The sequence below is a fragment of the Aquila chrysaetos genome, chromosome 1 (genome assembly GCF_900496995.4).
Source record: "Aquila chrysaetos chrysaetos chromosome 1, bAquChr1.4, whole genome shotgun sequence".
Classification (NCBI taxonomy): Eukaryota; Metazoa; Chordata; class Aves; order Accipitriformes; family Accipitridae; genus Aquila; species Aquila chrysaetos.
This window is the reverse complement of record NC_044004.1, coordinates 37,517,277-37,539,125: the sequence shown is the minus strand read 5'-3', so window position 1 is coordinate 37,539,125 and position 21,849 is coordinate 37,517,277. Positions and strand designations below refer to the sequence as shown.

Below are 21,849 nucleotides of genomic sequence, written 5' to 3'. Positions count from 1 at the left end.
TTGTTTTCTTATTTTCCCTAACCCTTATGGCTTGTACTGACAAAAGTTCTTAACTGCAAGCCAGTCATAGCTAGCAGGGGCAGACTAACAGCTATTTCTGGGCTTCGCTGCATCCTTCCATCGGACAAGGCAGCTTACTTGTATAGCTCCAAGTGTCATAGGAGCATATTAGAAAAATAAATGAATGTCCACGCTGTGTCTGATCAAAGGCCCATCTAGCCCAGCATTCTGTCTGTGACAATGTGGCCATTAGCAGATACGTAGAGATTAATATAGCAGCATGACAGATTTGTAGTTATTCTTCCTGCAGTACATTCCTGGCCTCCAGCATTTTAAGGCTGAAGGACTTCCTGAGTTAAAGGTGCTGTCTTAGTGTTACAGCCTTTGATAGATTCTTTTTTCCTGTGAATTTGCATAGTCACCTTTGAACCTATGGAAGCTTTTAGCATCCATGACATTTACAGCAGGGAGTTTCAGGGCTTAACTACACATCTCACACTATACTCCTCAGTGTGCTTTGAGGCAGCCTGGTAGTTTTAGTTTGACACCCTGTTGGTATTGTTCTGGAAGAGGCAGTGGAGAATTCCTCACCAATTTCTTCTCCATGCCACCCTTGATTTATAGATCTCTAGTGTCCTCAATGAGTTGTATTTTTTCCTGTCTGTTTCATCATTCTTTGTAAGAAGGCTGCTTCAATCCTTTGACCATTCTTGTCCTTTTCTGAATGTTCTCCAGTTTTACTGCAGCCTTTTCGAGATGGGGAGACCAGAACAGCACAGAACATAGCAGATATTTAACTACAATGGTTTCATACAATACCTTAATGATGTCTGCTCTTTTTTTTTAATCGGAGAACTGATATTTCTGTAGATCTGTCTAACATAGCTCCAAGATCTCATCCCAGAATGACAAAAGGTGGCTCAGAGCCCATCTCTGGATGTGTAAAGCTAGGATTGTTTCATGAGGACTTTGAAAAGTAGGATCTCACCCATATATATCACTTCATGTCTGCATCTCTTGAATGCTCTCTGCCCTTATCTCCTAGTCATAGAGTGACAAGTGCTAATAACAAAATTTATGCAAATGAGCAACTGCTGCCTGTTTCTCAAACGTCAGTATTTGAATTTTCAGATCTTATGTTAAATAATAGAGGACTGATTACTACCTGCCCTCTGCCAGCATTTGTAAAGTTTTCGTACCAGCTGTCTCCCTCCAATATCTTTGCTCATACGCCTATGATATTGTACATGCCTAACTATGCACCACCATCTTCTTTAGCTCCCTCCTTACAGCTTCGGTGTTCTTATGAATGTCTGCCTTCTCTCCATGTCACCTCTGGCTTTAATGCAAAACCTGCATATTACATTTGCCACCTCGTTCTCCACTTCTCTCCTGGACCCTTTGCCTGTTTATCCACTTCTTTTTTTGTATCTGGTTAAAACCAGACAGTAAGAGGAACCTGGAGTCTGTCTTTCCATAGCTGTACAACCTCTGGTGCTAGTTATCATGCCACTGCAATGGATGTAATGAAAGTGTAATAGAAATGAGCTTGGAAAAGATCTCAAGAAGTCTTAGTTTACACCCTCGTCTTGGAACAAGATGGACTGTATCTAAACCATTTCTATCAGTTGCTTAGCATTTCATCATAAAATAATAACAGAATTCAGCAAATTTAACTCTCCTCCTGTCCCGTAACCCAAAATAATAGGAATACAGCATGTAGAAAATGGTTTGATATATTGTAATTGGGATAGAATTTTTGGTTGTGTTTCTGTGTTCTCTTTAGGTACTGAAATCAGTCTCAAGCACAGCCACTATATGTGTGTCACAGACCGATCTGAGATGCATAGTTCTCTCTTTCTGGGGAATCATAAATAAATCAACCAGAAATAATTGACAGTGGCTGTCCATTCAAAACCCAATCAATGCGAGCCTGAAAGTCTTTGTCACACTTTCTAAAAATGTCACTTCCATTGCAGCCAGAGAATCAATATGTTTATTTAAAGAGACTTTAAGAATAAAAAAAGGACTTTGGTTTAAAGCAAAACTGAATGGAGAGGTAGGGCAAATCCACGCATTTAGACTCAATATAAAGGTAATTAATGTATCCTCATAGGAGGAAAATAAAATTGGTATGTTTTTTGCGTATGAAGAAAATTGTTTTTCCAGTCTGTTTCTGTTATTGTGTCCTAAATATAAAAAAACCAACCTTTAAATGGGTTAAGATCAATTATTATTTTTTGCTGGGGGACAGACTGCACAGTGAATTCCCTTCTGTATGGCTTCTAAAATGTAGTCTAAAATGGTGTTCTGATAACAGCATATGTCCTTATTACATTACAAATACAAAATTGTTAATTGTACCATGGTTGTCTGCCATTAGTATACTCTTTGTGTTCAATCAAGTAGTGTAATCACTTGTTCCTGTATCAAAAATACGGTTTTCGTCTGAAATTGTCCTCCTACAAAAAACTGTTCTCTGCAGTATACAAATCACAAGGTCACTCCTGATGTCCATAAATTACTTGTTAAAACTCAGAACTCCCTAAGCTTTCTCTTTTTTAAAATATTAGTGAAAAACAGCACCGGAAAGAAGTGGTCTTGAGTCAGGCAGGAGGAAAAAAAAAAAACAACCTAAAACTGTTTTTCTCTCTCTCACAACATAAGATAAATATTTAATTCTCTGACAAATGAGAATGTTAAATGGTTTTGAATCATTGGTTCTCTCCCAAAACGGTTGCATTCGTTTTCATGCGGTGCAGCACGTACGTTCAGAGTGTCAGTGTACGGAGGTACCAGCTTCTTCACGTCCTAATCACGTTATGTTCTATTCTGTGGGTTCAGATGTAGCTGGAAAAGTGTCTCAGATGTTGATAGAGGCATATTAACTATACATTGCCTTCACATCCTGACTGGTAAGAAGATAATTTTAATTACTGGGGAGGAACATTCTTGCAATGAATTTTGGCCTGGAATTTCAAGAAGAGAATATATAAGTACTTAAACCCTTGTTCTGGGACAAAGGCTATGGTGTTTTCTTTTGTCCTGGGAGCACTTTCTGAAGGTCACAAGTCAGGGTGTAAAACCACTGATTCTCTGGTCTTGGTAACCGATGTTATCCTAGCTCAGGTGAATCAGTGGTTTCACATTGTATTGGGTTTGCGTAGCAAGGTTTTGGTAGCGGGGGGGCTACAGGGGTGGCTTCTGTGAGAAGCTGCTAGAAGTTTCCCCCATGTCTGATAAAGCCAATGCCAGCCGGCTCCAAGACAGACCCACCGCTGGCCAAGGCCGAGTCCATCAGTGACAGTGATAGCACCTCTGGCATAACGTATTTAAGAAGGGGAAAAAATAAACCTCAACAGCAACTGCAGCCAGAGAGAGGAGCGAGAATATGTGAGAGAAACAGCCCTGCAGACACCCAGGTCGGTGAAGGAGGAGGGGGAGGAGATGCTCCAGGCGCCGGAGCAGAGATTCCCCTGCAGCCCATGGGGAAGACCATGGTGAGGCAGGCTGTCCCCCTGCAGCACATGGGGGTCCACGGTGGAGCAGATATCCACCTGCAGCCCGTGGAGGACCCCATGCCAGAGCAGGTGGGTGCCCGAAGGAGGCTGTGACCCTGTGGGAAGCCCATGCTGGAGCAGGTTTTCTGGCAGGACTTGTGACCCTGCGGAGGACCCACGCTGGAGCAGTCTGTGCCTGAAGGACTGCAGCCTGTGGAAGGGACTCACGCTGGAGAAGTTCATGAAGAACTGCAGGCTGTGGGAAGGACCCACATTGGAGAAGTTCGTGGAGGACTGTCTCCCATGGGAGGGACCCCATGTTGGAGCAGGGGTGTGAGGAGTGATCGCCCCTGAGGAGGAAAGAGCAGCAGAGACAACATGTGATGAACTGACTGCAACCCCCATTCCCTGTCCCCCTGTGCCGCTTTGGGTGGGGAGAGGTAGAGAATCTGGGAGGGAAGCTGTGCCCAGGAAGAAGGGAGGTGTGGGGGGAAGGTGTTTTAAGATTTGATTTTACTTCTCATTATTCTACTCTGATTTGATTGGTAATAAATTAAGTTAATTTTCCCCAAGTCAAGTCTGTTTTGCCTGTGATGGTAGTTGCTGAGTGATCTCTCCCTGTCCTTATCTCGACCCATGAGCCTTTTGTTGTATTTTCTCTCCCTTGTCTAGCTGAGGGGGGCACTGATAGAGCGGCTTTGGTGGGCACCTGGCATCCAGCGAGGATCAACCCACCACACACATACTGGCCTTTACTTTTCTAGGCCCTGGATGTAATTCCATTTGAGAGAGATCTCAAACATGTGGGAAGAGTGAAGGTTTACGTGTTACAGTTCACTTCATACAATCAACATGTGTCAGAGTAAAAGTGAAACTGTGAACAGACTCAGCAGGGAGAGCAGAGAGTCTCTACCACAAGCAAGAGTGCTCTTTAATTTTCCTACGTGTTTAATTTTGCGATATGCATTTTGATCTTTACATGATAAACATGCAGAAGACATCTTTTAAGCCATGAGAGCCATCTCCCAGATAGTGTAAATAGGTGCAGGGCCCAGAGCAGATTTAGCTCTCCAGGTGTTATTAGTGCTAGTTAAGATCAACACGCATAAAAACCTTGTGTTTTGAGTTTGCTTGTTGTATCAGCTGAGAGGCTGCTACATTTTTCCAAGCCCTGCTGATCGTAGAATCATTTAGGTTGGGTGATGAGTGTTAACAATCTCATGGTTGTTAACAAAATAATATGTGCTGTCCATTGACCTGAGGTACCATATTTTTTGTCAGTTTGTCATTTTCAACAGTTGCAATGTTTTGTTTTCCATCTCCTTTTTTGGGCTTCTGTGATAGGAAGTCAGGCTCTTGCTCTCCTTCCTCCAGAATGTCCGAAAGGGGGATTAAACAATTTAATCCTTCATCTGAAACTAAATGAAAAGCAAGGTAGGTTATTGGTCTTGGATATTACTATTAACCTATATGCATTTAACACACTTTGAAAGTTAGCTCTCACCTGTAATTCAGGTGGCAGTCATGACTGCAGATTCATTTCAACTGATGTTTTCTTCCCCCAATGTATGTAATAGGTTCATTGGCCACTTGACACCGAAAAAGCTACTCTAATATGCATGAGGACTAGTTGGCCTTTTTGCTTCAAGCCTTAGCAAGGGGAAAGAAATAATCAAGGGTTGGTTTCAGCTCCTGCTTCCCTGCTCCAAAAGGAAACTCTTGGTCAAAATACAAGCATATTGTCAGGATGTTGTGGGGAAGCTGGCAGTGCCATGGGTCATTCTGTGACTTGTTAAGCTCCTGTCTGTTCCTCCCCACAGTATGACTTTGTGGAGCTCCTGGATGGCAGCCGGCTGATTGCGAGGGAGCAACGCAACCTGCTGGAATCGGAGCGAGTGGGGCGGCAGGCAAGGTCTGTCAGTCTCCATGAGGCAGGTTTTATCCAGTATTTGGATTCTGGCATCTGGCACCTGGCCTTTTATAACGATGGGAAAAATGCGGAGCAGGTGTCTTTTAATACCATAATTATAGGTAAGCATATTCAAAGCTGCTACCAAATGCTAGGCTCCAGTCAGGTTTTTTAGGAATACAGAGATAAGTTTTCATAGTTAAATGATCTTACTTTTTTTCACAGGTTTTCCATTCATAGTGTTTCTTCTGCCGCACAGAACAAAATGCGGAATATCTATTTTAATTACTTGGTCTAAGGCATAAGGAGTGTACCTTCTTGTAAAACAGTGCTTGAAAGGAGGACACTGTTTTGAAGTATTTGTTAAATGGCACAGGGCTGGATTTTAAGTATGGAGCTCATATGGTTTTACCATTATAATTTGAGCCTTTTTGTTGGAATGTAGTGTCCTAAGATACTAGAGGCATTGGCAATAGAAAATCACAGCTATTCCTGCTCTTCAAACAAACCAAATGTAAACACTTCTCTCGGAGCAAGAGTGCACTGTCAGTTAGTAGTGGTTCAAATGATAGGTACTTCATGTGGTGGGCATCTGTGAATTATCCTCCCTTTTTTCCCTTTAGAGTCTGTGGTGGAATGCCCCCGAAATTGTCATGGTAACGGCGAATGTGTTTCTGGATCCTGCCATTGTTTTCCTGGGTTTCTGGGCCCCGACTGTTCAAGAGGTAAATCAACCCAATGCTTTTCTCAAGTCAATTTAAGCGAGCATGAAGATAAATACATCAGGAAAGCAACTGGCATGTGACTTGCTTCCTAGATGTTCTTCTTTCTAAAGCCCTGAGGTTTTTTTGGTGAAAAACTTGTTTTTAATTTTTCTGCTGTGTTTTATTTCACAGCAGCCTGCCCAGTGCTGTGTAGTGGCAACGGTCAGTACTCCAAAGGACGCTGCCTGTGTTACAGTGGCTGGAAGGGCACTGAGTGTGATGTGCCTACAACTCAGTGCATTGATCCCCAGTGTGGGGGCCGGGGCATTTGCATTATGGGCTCTTGTGCCTGCAACTCTGGATACAAAGGAGAAAACTGCGAAGAAGGTAAATGAGTAAATATTTACCCCACCACCTGCTGTTGCTGGTCAGGTTTCCAGATGGCACATCCAGCTCTTGATTTTGCTAGATCTAGATCATAGGCAGTAATGGTGTCTCTTCAAAAATCATTTTAGAATACTGAAAAACAAGTTTGGGAATCCATAGTATCACTGAATTCTACAGAATTATTATACTTCATTTATTCTGAAGTAATCAGTGGGAAAATTTTTAATGTGTGATACCTTTTTCCTTGCCAGTATATTTTTATTTTTTTCTGGCTAAGGTCAGCTAAGAAGAAAGCACACAAAAAATAGATGTTGGAATACAGGAAGACTTACTGAATTTTCACAGTATAGAATAAATCATTAATGTATTGCATTTGTTAGTGATCTTTTTCACCAACCACATTGTGGAAAGTGCTGATTCAAATGCATCAGAGTGAAAAATGATGCGTCATTTTTGTATTCCAGAGATGTGCATAATAATATTCAATTCTGGTGTACTGCAAAATGCAGTTCATTTTCCGTTTTATTTTTTTAGGGAGTAAAAAGCACCGTTTTCTTCCTCAATCAAATTGATTTTATTGATCTCCACGTACAAAGTAATGCAATTAAGTCTCTGGAATTAAATTTTCAGACCGTTGACCCTACAAGTGTAACATTTTATTGAGTCAAATTGCTAAATTAAATCTCGTCATCTAAAGCACATGAAAGTGAATTAAGACAGATAGACACTATGCAACTCATTTATTTCTGAAACAAGTTGAGGGTCCTATACAGCTGTCAAAACTCTGTGGCGGTGGATTGGGTCAGTTGATACCAAGTGCTGCAGGGAATCCAACACTTGTGATGCTGTGATTAGGCAGAACAGAGATCAGTTGTCCAAGACCCAAAGCCAATCTTGTAGTTCAGAAAAATCAGCAAACCTTGAAAGGTTCTCCGTTAACTCAGTGGTAACCTGTAAATGTCTTGATGTCAGTTATGTGCATACACAAATTTCACAATACTAGAAAGTGATGTGGAAGTGAAGTGTTTTTACAAAGAAAATTGCTGCTATGCAATTAGTGATGATAAAGAGTGATCTACCTTGTAGCCAGAGAAGGGAGGCTGGCACCAAGATACCTTGGTCCACTGTGTCTTTTCCTCACTCATTGCAGTGAAACAAAGGTGAACTTCTCAGCTTCAACCTACTTTTAAGATGAGTGCAATGCTGCCTTTTTCACAAGGTCTTAAAATGTGGATTAAGCCCAAAAGTGCCGTGAGCTTCTAGGGGTTGATGAGTGTTGTTAGGAATGACAAGTTTAAGCTGACCTTTTTCATCTCCCCACAGCGGATTGCTTGGACCCAGCCTGCTCCAGCCACGGCGTGTGCATCCATGGCGAGTGCCACTGCAACCCAGGCTGGGGTGGCAACAACTGTGAAATCCTGAAGACAATGTGCTCTGACCAATGCTCTGGCCATGGAACCTACCTTCAGGAGAGTGGTACCTGCACCTGTGACCCCAACTGGACAGGTCCAGATTGTTCCAATGGTAAGGGTTAAAAGCACTTGCATTTTGTAAAATGGTGACGTCTTGAATAGTAGCATTTTAATGACATTATTGTGTTAGGACCTGACCTGCTGAGCTGATGGAAATCTTTGAGTTGACTTCAACATGAACTGTGAATTGATTCAAAAGTTCAAAATAATTGATGAATTTGAAGTATTTGAAAATCAATGTATTTGTTGGTATCTTTTAGCTGCCTTCACCTGGTAACTTCAGGTACTTCACATGAAAGTACAGAATGTTCTTTGTACAATATATGGATCTAAGTATCATCTTACCGAATACATCTATTTAGAAACTTAAAACTACACTAGCAAAACCAGACACAGTCACATTTTTAAAATCTCTCCAGCTAATTGGAGGTATTTTTCTTGAAAAACAGACAGCACTCAAGTTCGAAGGCAAAGGAAATGCAAGAATTAATCCTAAACAGCTTTTGAGAAAGGTTGCAGGCTGCCAGGGTGGAAGGAGTTCGTAGGAGTGAAGAAGCAGAGGGATTTCTTGAAGTCTGAAACTGAGCTTATTAAAACCATAGTCTGAGCTTAGAAACAAAAGGAGAAAATGACTGGAGGTGCTATCACAGAGAGCAGAATCTAAATATTTATAAAGTATGACAGAAGCCTTTTGACAAATACGAGTTTTTAGAATATTGTTTGGTAGCCACATATCAAAAGAGAAATCATGTCTAACTGTGAGACATATATTTGTCTAAAACAGTTCATCTAACAACTCAGATGATTTTGTTAATGAAAACTGAACACATGGGCTAGCTGGGTTTATGCCAGCTTATGAATAAATATAACTTTTTCATGAGGAACCATCTTTTTAAAACAAATGTACTTCTTGACCAGGATCTGCAATACTCCATAATGGTTTATGCATGTGAGAGTGATAGGACAGAGTTCCAAACATTCAAGAAAAAGTGACAGAGAGATGAAAATGTTGTCTTCTGTTAAATTTGTTGAGAAGAAAAAATTCTTCTCTGAACACTTCTAGCCCTAAAAATGGCTATTTGTGAGACATCCTTTCTAGTTCTCAGGCAAAACATGGATCCCCTATTTCTTGACACAGTGTCCTCTACACTATTTTTTGATGCTTCAGTTCTGCTCCATCTTTTACTTATGTTTCAAGGAATTATTTGTCATTAAAATATTTCTGATCTTCTCACATATTTCAAAAATGTCAAACTCACAAGAGCTTTGTAAAAATACGCACAGACTATTTGCTGAAGTCATGCAAAATGACCTTCAGAGTGGTACACTAAAAAAGTAAACCTTACCCATAAACATTTTGTTAAGCTACTAGAAGAAGAAAAGAATGAGTTATTTCCATCAGAGGGTTTTATAGGTTTGAAATCAGCAGAGCTTTCCCCTATCTTCATCAGCAGTTTGTCCGTTAATTAGCCCTTCAATTCCACTTCAATTAAATTAACTCTAATTAATAAATTCATTACAAAGATTGACGCACCTTGCTCAAAGCTAGTGTGCTAAAAGCTGATAAACACCTTCATCCTAATGAAAAATTGATTAGATTGAAGAGAAATAAACCTTTCTTTCTTGGAGCTGCGTTGACGTTTTGTGAATCTAAAGTTAATCAAACCATCTCGCATCTCTTAATCAAAAATTTAATTCAAAGTAGATATAAAATGCTGTATAGGAAAAAAAAAAGGGAGGGGGTAATTACAGCTGTCTTCCTCCATAAAGGTTTTGGGCTGTTTCTTATGGGAAATGTCACAGCTCCTTGATACCATGTTTAATGTTCCACAGCACTTTGAGACAGCAGGCTATACTCTATGGGGGAAGAAAAATGCTGTTGAGTGGGAAATGGGAAGCCTTTCTTGCACTGAATGCTTCTTTCTTTTGCTGTTGAAAGTAATTTCAGTCTTTTATTACTAAACTGTTTGTTGTCTTTTACAAGAGAACAAAAACTAAATACAGTACTTCTATGAACCAGTACATGGTTACAGCCAGTTGTATGCCAAGGAACTAAAGAAGTCCCTCAGGCTGTATTGTATCTCCTCTTGTTTTTCTGTTGTCTGCTTAGCAGAAGTAGAGTTTGCTGGAGTCTGACTAAATGAATCAAAACTGCAAATGCAAAATCTCACCATCTAAATTATCATCTTGTATTAGCTGAGACTTAACATGCGTTGTTTGGCCTCTGACTACCTTTGGCTGTTAACATATTTTTCAATTATTCTATCAGTTACAAGATCCTGTTACTATATGTAAATGACAAGTTAAATTGCTGTATGTTGATTTATTTTTTTTAACAATCTATTATTTAAACCAGACTGTTCATAGCTGTCGCTGATAAAAATTTACTGAAAGTAAAAGAGAATCATCTTTTATATTTAACAGATGTGTCAGTATGTCAGCATAGTACTAATTTGTCTCACTAAGGCTGATTCTTTATAATGAAAAAATGTGTCAGGAATGGCACATTTTTACTTGAAGGAAAACAGGGAGCAGGGTAGGGAGGGGAAACCTTGTTAAAATGAACTTTCATTAATACTGTGTTTTCACTCACAACACACAGTGACCTAAGTATATGTTACAGTTAGTCACAAGGAGTACAATGTAAGTTCTAGTAGGTCTAAGTGCTATATAATCTAAGATACAAACGGTTACTCTTAAGACATATGTGATCACAAAATATATGACTGAAAATTACTCAGAGCTAACAGAAGAGCTATGGATACTTAAGCACCGCTAAGTCTGCTAGATAACTGAGCAAGCATTAGCATGGTGGTAAAACTTTGTACTCCATATTCTGTTGGGTCCTCCCTGAAAATGCCTTTCACAGTAAATTCCTTTGATTTAATTTGCAAATATTTTGCCTTTCTTATTCTTCACATGTTGAATTAAAATGTAGCGCTGCTAATTAATGCCTACCCTCTCTCTCCCATCTGTACTCTCTGCCTCCTTTTCTCCCTCTCTCTCCCCTTGAATCCAGAAATCTGTTCGGTGGACTGCGGCACGCACGGTGTGTGCATGGGTGGCACGTGCCGCTGTGAGGAAGGCTGGACGGGTGCAGCCTGCAACCAGAGAGCCTGCCATCCCCGCTGCGCGGAGCATGGCACCTGTAAAGACGGGAAGTGTGAATGTAGCCAGGGATGGAATGGAGAGCACTGTACCATTGGTAGGCTGGCTATGCTTTACACTGTCTTCGCGGCAAAATTCAAACAGCTGGCGCTGCTGGCCATGTCTGAATAAGAAGTGTATTATTTGAAGCTTGTTTCTTCAAACAGAATATTTGCACATGTCAGTCTGTGTAAAGGAGTTGATATTTTAAGAAAGGAAATGGTTATATAATGGCTCATCAGTTCTTCATACCTAGTTTGCCATGAAAAGGAGGTGGAAGAATTTCCTTTTCAATCTTTTCCGTTTAACAGCCTTTTGCTGAGGCGGGGGTTACTTTTATTTTAAACTGTAAATATATTATTTGACTTGTGCTTTTCTATTTCTATGTGATAGCTTTATGTCTTCTGGAAATGAAGCTTCCTATTGTTTTTCTTTTTTTTTCTTTTATGGAGAAGAAGCTCTAAAAAGTGACTTGCCTACACAAAAATGTCATTTCCACCTTGTAATAAATGAGATCTAGCTGCCCAAAATTATCTTCTTGTCAATATAATGCTCTATTTTAGAATTATATCAAATTTTTTACATGTAAATAATGTAATAGCAGTTTAATACAGCTGATTGAGAAGAAGCCATCCTTATTACAGCTTCTATGTTTCTGTAGTCAAGTCAGTTCTAGCACCTGGAAACCTTTGAAAATTACTGTGCCTTTATCAATGGAGCTTTTCTTACTCAGTTATTTACAGTCTGTAGGTCCCATATGTAGCAGGATATCCCTCTCCACTGCACACGGCTTGACAGTGAGCTAGCATGAGAAATTATGCATGTAAATAATGGGACTGAGAAAAAGTGGAGGAGGAGTTGCCAAAATGTTTATCATTTTTATATTGATTTTGTATAGCTGTAGTGCTAAGAAATTCCCTTCCACACTAATCCACCTTTATGCAAGACACTGCAGGTCTATAACAGAGGAGGGTCCTATCCAAACAATTTTTGTCTTGGCATAACCACACAGAGAAACTATTGCATGACAACAGGTAGGGAGCACAGACAAAGGAATTTGCAATGGTCTAACTGTAAGAGATGACTAGCTTGTACTTAGGTGTGTGGGGAGCATTGCACAAAGTTCAGCAAAGACTGTGACAGGAGTAACAATGTGGCTCTGCAGGTGTTTATAGGGCACATCTCCCAAGTGCAAGAAGCATCATGGCTGAGCAATTAAAGGTGGATTGAATAGACAATGAAAGACTTAGCCACAGGTCAAACAAAGGCAAGAGTAACACTGAATGTTGGGAAATCCCAGATAATCTGAATAGTCAAAAAAAATGCCAGTAAGTAAAAAAACCTGCTAGTTTTATGTTTAGAGCAATGGAGGAGGGTCAGTGGAAAGAGGTGATGTAGCCAAAGCAACAGGATAGGACAGTAAGTCTAATAGTGGTAGAGCTGATGGATGTGACTATAGCATGATTTGCTTTTGCCACAAGCTAAAAAGAGGCTGGCGAATTTTAGCTTTCATGGATGTTTTGGAAGGGCTGTAACTCTGATTATGTTAGCACAGCTAAGCCATCACTGGGGCCTGAGCATCTAGAAAACAGTAAAACCCAAGCTGTGCTCCCGGGTAGCTTACAGCCTTGACTGAGAGACAAGTGGTGGTGGTGCTGCACTTGGTGGTCACAGGAAACTGGTGTGAGCTTTGAGGGCAGGCAAAATGAGGGCGTGTTACAGCTGTATTAACTGATACCCACATCATTGCACCAGGAAGATGGCACAAGGTTTTATTTTCTAGAAGGGAGTCAGGTGTGAAGTAGTAAGATTGATTTGTGAATTATTTTTTACAGAAATTGCCATTGATTTTTTTTGTTGTTTACTAATGAGATTGCTCGGACATGTGAGGGATGCACCAAGGTGCATCTGCAGAATCCCAGGGAGAATCGGTAGGGTTAACATTTTTGAGGAGCTTCCAGAAAACATGCTGACAAAGAGAGTAGAGAGGTGGGGAGAGAACTGCTTTCTGAACAATAAAATAAAGTAAATCTTTAGAAGTAGGATAAAGCCTTTCCCTTGACCGCTTTAACTTGCCAACGAGCAATTACTCAGCAGATCGCTCTGCTGTTGGTCTCACTGACCTTGGCAGCATTTCAAGGGTTGTAGTTATACACGGATGAACTGCTCTTGAACAATTTTTCCAACATATTAAGCACAAACAAGTTTTTCCTCAGCACTGGGCTAGCAGGTCTGTCTTCCCACCTGTTTATTCTTTAAATGGGTGTTTACTTTGTGGCTGCTGCTGTAAAGATAGTTAGATTTGTTTATATTGCCCTTTCAGCCTCCAAGACAAGTAATGAGGTACAGGCTCTAGCCTGCTGTTACATTTATTTTTCTTGGAGTTGTTTTCTTCAGGAGCCCAGGAGAAACCATGTCATTTTATTGCTCATTTCCAAAAGTATTTCCACTTAGTGGAGTAAAAATTGCTGCCGCCTCAGCTTGGCAGATGAAGAGTCAAATTGCCTTTCTCTCACCTGCCCTAGAGTAGGTAGTAGCTCTTTCTGAGCAATAAATTTCAGAACACAAGGGACATCAGAATGTTTCTATATACAAACCAGTTTTTTAGTGTTATCCTCCATTTGTAACCCAGGCTTTTTATGCTACTTACAACTCTCAACTTGGTAGCAGAATATTTACATAATTTGTGCTACACCTGTGAAAGACTCCCACTCTCCCTTATAGGTCTAAAAATAAACAATTATATCCTTCTTATTTCTAAAAGTCATTAACCATTTAGCTGCAATAGTGTGAAGTATTTTAGAAATGCAGATGTATTTGTTTGTTGCAGCTGTTAGCTGGAAGTCGCATGAAGTACAACAGCCTAAATTTACAACTTCTTTGGGAAAGGAATATTCCAAAGAAGTTATAAATTGTAAGGGCAATGCACTTTATTCACTTTTTGGGAAAGGAATAGCCCATGAGATCTCTAGCTGGATGCACAAAGTGGGGTAGATACGGATGCATTAATCACAGAGGCGCTAACTGGAACGTGTACTGAATCATCTAAATCCATAACTCATTTGATCAAATAGATTATGGTAGTTTTGTGAAGCATGAATGCCGTTTAAATAGTAAAAATGTTTTGCACCTCAACTAACAATTTTTATGTATTTCTAGATGTTGACTATCTGTCCAGTCTCATTTTCAGTTAGCCCACTGTTTGTATTGTTAGTTGACGTGTTAAAGGGTAGAAAGAAGGAAAAAACAAACCTGTCTCCTTAATTAAAACAAGGTAGTCCTTAGTTTTATTCCTCTCTAACGTCTTTTAAACCCTAGATTGCTTCTTGAGTTACGCTGATTTTTATGTATTATTCAAGATACTCAAATGGGAATTTGGTGAAAGGAAATTCTAACTGATCTGAACTTCCAGAAACTGTTGGGGGTTTTTTTATTTCTGTGCTTCAGGACATTGAGAAGCAAAATCATAGGTGATTGCAAAGGTTTGCTTTTTTTTTGTTGTTCAGAAAAAATGTAGACATCTGCTTACCTGGGTTAAGCATCAGCGTTTCCCTAAGGCTGAGGATGGAATTGGGAAATTATATACATACATGTTTTCTATACTTTTGATTTGTGTGAGAGAACAGAATAGACTAAATAAAGCAGTGTTTTTTTCTTTTTTGAAGCAATGTGTATAGTAAGGTGGGCAAGATTGTTTTGACTAATGTGGTAAACCTGATGTGGGTTGCTGATATACACTGTTCCATTATGCATCTCTGGCACAGGGTAGCTCCAACTTCAATACCGCACCTGATGTGGGCCACACTTGTGAGTCATTGCCTGTTCTCTGACCACACACACACACACTTCCAAAGATTTATATCAAAGATGTTCAGCAGATAGCTACATGCTCAGTGTTGTGATGAAATGAATCTAATAAGAATTAACAAAATACAAGATTCGTTGCTATTGTTTAACATCTTACAGGTTTGAACTAAATACTGGCAATGTATGTTTCAAATACTAAACAATTTAAGGCATCTAAATTGCTTACTGTCTTTTCCCTCCTGAGAATTGTAATGTTTTACCATTTCCTGCCTCTCGATGAGAACAGGTTAAATCAACAGTTTTCTGCAAAGCTATGGAAAATCACCTGTCAATTGTTTATTTGGTCTGGGAGTGACATTCATGGGTCTAAGGTGAACATCCATATATTATTTTGTGAAGCTCAACCTGCATCTCAATGTGATACAAGACCGCACGTGCACAGCTGGTGCCCAGGTGATAGCCTGGATGAAAATTTGCTCTGTAATTAAGTTTTCATAACACAGTTGTGCTAAAATATGTTTTTGTTTCTTTTCTGTCCTGGCTTGCAATGAGTTCAGTGACCCTCTCCAGTCTGAGTAGTTGTTTTGTGAGATTGGAACAGATATTATTTCAGAAAGTCTATTATTTTTTGTGATATAACTGGCTTGTACCATGAGTAAATTAAGTAACTGTCATAGGAAGCCCATAAATATGAATGCTTTTCCAGCTGCTTTTCCATTAAACTCTGTTAGCTGAACAAAATTAGTAAATAATTATGTTGGTGGGGAATCTGCTATATCCATGTGCTGTGTAACATCTCGGTTTTACAATGCAGCTTAATTTTTTCTATAGACCAAATTAGTTTTAGAGTAATCTAAATTGCAAATTGGCCAATTTGCATTAAAACTATGCCTTCTTGTTCAGATTTGTCAACACCTCTTTTTTAAAGTCTTTAACATTAAGCATGGGTGGGTAAGACCATCTGTTTATGGAGCTTGCCTGCAGCACCATTACTTAACACGAGACAGGTTACAGCTGTTTAATTGTTATCATGTTGAACGATTATCTTTCAGTCCAAAATTAATATTAATCTATGTATGTGTGGAAAGCATGTTGTTAAACATAAGTGATCTAAATGTGGATTAATGTCATTAAGCATTCATCTTAATCCCTCAGGACAGCTAAAGTTAGCATCGTGGTACTTCCATGCTACTTTTGAGTGCTGCGTGAGGCTACTTTACCTCATACACAGTACTGAAATTTAAATCCAATGGTGGTCCGCTGTAGAAGTGTACAGCTTGTAATGTGTTTATATTCCAGTGAGATTTGGGATCTAATTGGTTTATCTTCTAAGAATTTCCCCTAAACTTTAGTTGAGAAAAAAATAACAAGGGACAGTGAAGCATTTATTTTAACCTTTTTCTTTGCATGAAAAGACACTAACATGATATTCAAACCAATCAAACCAAAAATAAATTTTCTTCAGCAAGAAATTTCTTGTTTCAGCTATTTTAGCTGTAAAAACAGGAAAGTCATCTGGTTTAGATATTCAGAATTATAAAAACAATAAATAACATCTAGAGCACACTCCCATAAGTGTGTTTCTGTTAGTACAGACTCTGTCCTGGTGACTGATTAAAGTCATTTTGTGACTAGGGACAAACATGAAGGCATTTGTGTGCTGGTTTTCTATGTGACCATGAGCAGTAGAAGTACTGCTAGTGTTGAGGAATGCTAAGAGGTAATCTCCTCCACTAAGTTATATGGTCTGCACCTGCTCTCTTCAACACGTGTTTAGCTTAGAGCTCCTTATAATACAGATTTCAAATATGACTACAGGAGAATGACACTTTATCTCTTTATAAGATCAGAGAGCAAGTCAAGGCAAATGTGTTCCTCCTGTTAATCAAAGGAAGTGCTTATAGAAAGCTTGATATGGCTATATATCATTACACTATATATTTTTGAAGTATGGGCTTGACAGGGTAAGTCATGGACCAGTTTGAGGGCTTGATTGATCTTCTCCACATTTGCAGGTTAGAGGGAGAGCAGCATGGATAACCGGTATTAGGATGACCACCGTCATTTTAGTACTGATGCTAAGTTGCCAAGCATGGTTTACTTTTCTCTGAAGTTTAAATTACTGAGAATATTCACATTTCTTAGTGTTTTAATGTGCCAGGTATTTAATGTACCTTAATGCATTCATGCCAAGAATTCTTCATAAGTTTTAAGATTCTTTTGAGATTTTAAAATTTTGATCAGAAGGAAGTTTTTGTCCTTCAAATTAGAATAATTACTTCTGTATGAATATATTCTGTAATTATCAAAATTCCTAAATTTATGTTTTTCCTTAGTTTTGAGTTCATGGAATTATACCTCAGTACAAATTTCATCTTAAAAATAAGATTGTATCTGAATGAAGGTATGACCTTTGACATTCAAAGAGTTTATTCTCAGATAAAATCAAACAAAGATTCAAAACCAATTATATCAAATATCAATTACTTCACCACAACATTGTGAGTAAAATTGTACTTTCAAAACACCTGACTACATTGGAGTTAGGATTTCACTACAATTTTTATACCTGTTCCCTCAATACAAAAACTCCATGAAAAAGAGATTACTATTTTATCACCCAGAGGACTGATAACCACAGTTTAACAAGACTTCATGAAATTTAGAACAAATATGGTTTTGATCTTTCCTGTGCCTAAAGGGCATGTTATTAATTTGCCAGGCCAAGCCTTGAATATACAAAATATTTGTATGTTTGGTAACTATAAAAATATTCAATTACCAGGTAAATTTAAGATAGTGCATGCATATCTGAAGCTGTGAAAAAAGTAAACTATTGGTCAGGCCTTAACATGTTTCAAAACCAAGTATCTCAAGTACAAATTACCTGTTAGCATACTTTAAATTGCTAATTGGTTGATTTGCATTTAAATCAGGACCACACCCAAAGTTCAAGTTAGGCACATTTTCAGAAAACAGCAGAATCCTCTGAGATGTGAAGAATTTTAAAGCAGGCTGCAAAGCTTACTTGAGCTGAAGTGGCCATAAAGTAAGTGCTTTTGTTCATTGTATAGTTGCATGCTGGTCAGACACGTTCTGAAAGTACTTCCAGTCAGGAAGAAAGGTGGAAACAGTAATGCTTCCCGTCCCATTCCATCCCCAGTACGTTTTCAAGCCAAATTTATCTTTCATGCACTTCTTAATGTAAGCGTCAGGTTTTACTGGCATCTGAGACAGGTCTTCGTGAGTTTGTCAGAGGTCTTAGCCTGTACATGTGGGACAGTTTTAAATCCTTAATGGTGTATACCCTTTCTTCTAAATCCTCTTCCAGCTGAATAGATGTTAAATAGGGAAAAACACTGCTCATGAGCTTAGGAGCATGTCTACCATATCCTTAACAGCCACTGAACCTTTTATTCTAAGATACATGTGGCTTTCCAGTAATAATGATGAGAAATCTTACTTTATAGTAAAATGGGGATGGACTCCAGAACAAAAAAATCTAAAGAGTAGTGGGCTGATGCGCCTTTGTACATAAAGACCCATAAATGGTTGCTGCAAAGAACGGTTGCAGTTTTGGCAAGGGATAAATTGCAGTGAATTCAGGTCTCTCTGCAAACGTATGCAGCAGATATCTCTGCTGCAGGTCTACGTAAACATTGGAGAAGAGTGCAGAAATGATGAAGAAGGTATGATTTCAGGGTGAGGGTTATGTTTTGGCCTATGTAGGGAGGAAAACAAAGAAAATTGCCTGAAACTATTATTCCATCCATGCGTTCTCCTTTACAAGAAGGGCAAGATGGGAATTTAGGAGTAAAAAAGTATCAAAAGGGAAGAGTGTTTGTAATCCTCCTCTATTGGCAGCACTGCTCTGAACATATGGTATGTCTAAGACAAGGTTCTTATAAACTCAGAGAAAGGATGACGACCATGAGCTGCTTACAGTGGAAGAACATGTGCTTTCAGTACTGTTCAGTGATGAATAGAGAGAATTACATTTGCAAATTATACTAAAGCCTGCTGCCCCCAAGCACTTTGGAAGACAGGACAAGAATTTAAAATTACGTTAACAAATAGCACAGGCTATGCAGAAAAATAAGGTGCAGTGCAACAAATGCTGGGCTCTGTGCTTAAGTGAGAATAATCAACTGCACAAATTCAAGTTAGGAAGCAGCTCGCGAGGCAGAAGAGACTCGGAAAAGGCTGTAATGGATGATGAATTTGACATGAGTGAACTGCTCTGAAGACAGGCTAGAACAGTGGCTTTAAAATTTTATTAATTCTGGACTCGTAAGTTTTCTGGTAGACGTATGGAGCTCCTCAGAAATTGCATATGGATGCATGGCTTTTTTTAGTTAGTCTTTGAGAGTAAAAGCAGTTGCTTAAAGGAATCGGTATGCTATTCCCTAAGTCTGCTGTGGGTAGAATAAGAAATACTGGGTTTAAGTATCACAAGGGATATTTGGTTTTTTACATTCAAAAGATCTTCTAATTGTCAGGGTAGTTGAACTGTGGCTGGGTGGAAATGAGAGGAACTTAAAGGTGATCTGTTCGCCAGGTCAAGAGAAGTAAAGCAGCACGGACCGAGTCTTGACTAGGTTAGAGGGGTCAGACCAGAGCTGTCAACTCTGAGTTTTGTACCAGTTCCCCCAAAACAAGCACAAAAACCTGTTTACACAAACTGCATTCTTCCTAAAGCTTCAAGGAAACTTTTAGAGTTTCTCTTCTGTTGGCAAGTGTCTGTGAAACCACTGATAAAGTGTGTGCCTCATCCCCTGCTACTGCTCGGCTGCGCAGGGAGTAAGAAATAATGTTCATAACACTTTGCTAGCACAAATGGCAGAAGCGTAGGTGGTTCATCTATGCTTCCTTGTTGCTCACCATGAAAAAAATGTAATGCCACAGAATGGAATCTCTTTTTTTTCCCTTCCTTTTTTCCAGTTTACTTTATGTGCATAGGACTTGAGGACTTTCAAATGCCCAAAAAACATGTTAAAAGAACTTCAGTAAAGTTGCAAAATCAAGAACATTAAATTTAGGAAGCCACAAGAGAACACTTTTGTGTATCATTAGATCATATAACAGAAGATACAACTTATATTAATTGTAGCATATACATATCATTGTAATAAAAAAATAAAAGGATATCTTTAACTGCTTTTCCCTCTGCACCTGACATACCTGATTTAAGAACGTTGCAAGGCTGTGAAGGGCTGTTGCATGCAAAAACTCCACTGCATTTGTGCCAGAGACTGGTACACAGGGTGATCTCCTAGTAAAAAATTATTTGGAAGAACTGGATTTCACCCTTGCTTCTACCATGTATTTTCTGTTTGTTGCTCACAAAGGCAAGCTTTAAAGTAGTGTCCTCTGACTGTTCTTCATTTTCTGGGGACTTGCCTTGCTTGTCTGTGAACAAGCTGGTTCGTGTATGAAATCCTATATAATTCTAAGTATTCTGGAAAATCACATCTTAGGTGTTTGCAGCCAAGTGGATGGAGACTTCTCCCTTTAATCTTTCTATGCCTTAGTTACTCACTGGTAAAATGAGATAAGAATACATGCTGTGTTCATACCAGTAGTGTGAAGATACTATACTAAATCATTTTGACTTATGGAGGAAGATGATAGAAAAGTCTATAAGAAAACAGTTACTTCTCTGTTTAGGTTAGCATGGGGTGCCTGCTACTAGGGTATCAGCCATTTGTTGTTCATGAGAGAATGAGTGCTGAATGAGGACTGTCAGCTCTGTACATTGGTGGAGGAAGAAGGATATAAAAATTGCACAGGTAGCCATAAATCCGGCATTGCCTAAATTTTGGGTGTTTGACTTGGCCACTCTCACGATATTCTTGTCATGGGGGGGGGGGGGGGTGGGGGTTGTTTGTCATATGGATTGTAAACAAAGTTTTATACAACTATTAAAAATTAATGAAAACATTAAGCAAAGATATTAAAACTTTCTAACTCTAAACAAATAGATAAATGTATAGAAAGCTTAAGGTAAACAGTATACTATCAACATACCATAGTTTGCCTACAGTCAGTTTTTCTACCAAGAAATTAAGATGGCATTTTTACTTGTTATGTCCTTATATGACACTTGGTGCAAGGTTATGTAGAAGTGTAAACAGGACTGATGCAAGATGCATTGTTCACATCTTCCTGTAGAAGATCTGTGTCTGAGACCATGAAGTTTGTGTCCGTGGTGGAAATACGTATGCGATCGTTAGCCAGTGAATGGGGATTGCTATACTGAGCTGTGGGAGATGAGGAGAGCAAGCAAAGCAGAGCTTCCTCAGAGAGGAGCAGAACTTCATTGTTGCTGCATACTGAAATTATTTCTTCGTCATCTTTTTTTTTTTGTCTTGCCCCCTTTGTCTGTCTTTTCTCTTTCTAATTTCTCCTTTCTGTTTTAGAGGGAGAAGCTGTAGCACAGTAAGGAAGGGAGAAGACTAATAGTGGAGAGGAGGCAAGGGTTCGGCTCACACTTTCAAGGTGTAGGAAGCAAAAAAACTTAAAAGTAGTTTTTAATTTAGGCAGCCCTTGATCAACATGGGTTTGGTCACATTCGTTTGTATTTTTGCTTCACATCTGGTGGTGCTATGAGGTCAAATTCTGCTCTTACAGCAAGGTAACCCATGACTCTTGTGGAGCTGTTGAGTTGACATTGTAATGGGACTATATATACGCTACAAAAACAGTGTGGCATGTTGTAGTCTAGTGTACAGGTTACAAAGATTATGATGGGTGAAGACGTCTGGTGGAGGATAATAATGTAAACTAATAGAAATATAAATTTGCTAAACAGTATTTAGAAGCATTTCACTATTGTAATCTTTTATGACAGAATAATCAGAACAAAGCAGTGTTATAAGTACCAATTAAGGAACATCAAATCAATGGGCATGTGACTCATGCTG

At 39.1% G+C, this 21,849-nt stretch overlaps 1 protein-coding gene across 9 annotated transcripts in view; it reads left to right on the top strand.

Moving 5' to 3' along the window:
- Positions 1–21,849, top strand: part of TENM3 (teneurin transmembrane protein 3) — a 642,124-nt gene that overhangs the window by 542,505 nt on the left and 77,770 nt on the right. For all 9 annotated transcript variants that reach the window (XM_030043752.2, XM_030043924.2, XM_029996124.1 and 6 more), the window contains 5 exons: positions 5,321–5,531; positions 6,033–6,134; positions 6,306–6,500; positions 7,824–8,024; positions 10,992–11,177. In XM_030043752.2, the coding sequence (XP_029899612.1) occupies positions 5,321–5,531; positions 6,033–6,134; positions 6,306–6,500; positions 7,824–8,024; positions 10,992–11,177 (895 nt within the window). The remainder of the gene's footprint in view (positions 1–5,320; positions 5,532–6,032; positions 6,135–6,305; positions 6,501–7,823; positions 8,025–10,991; positions 11,178–21,849) is intronic.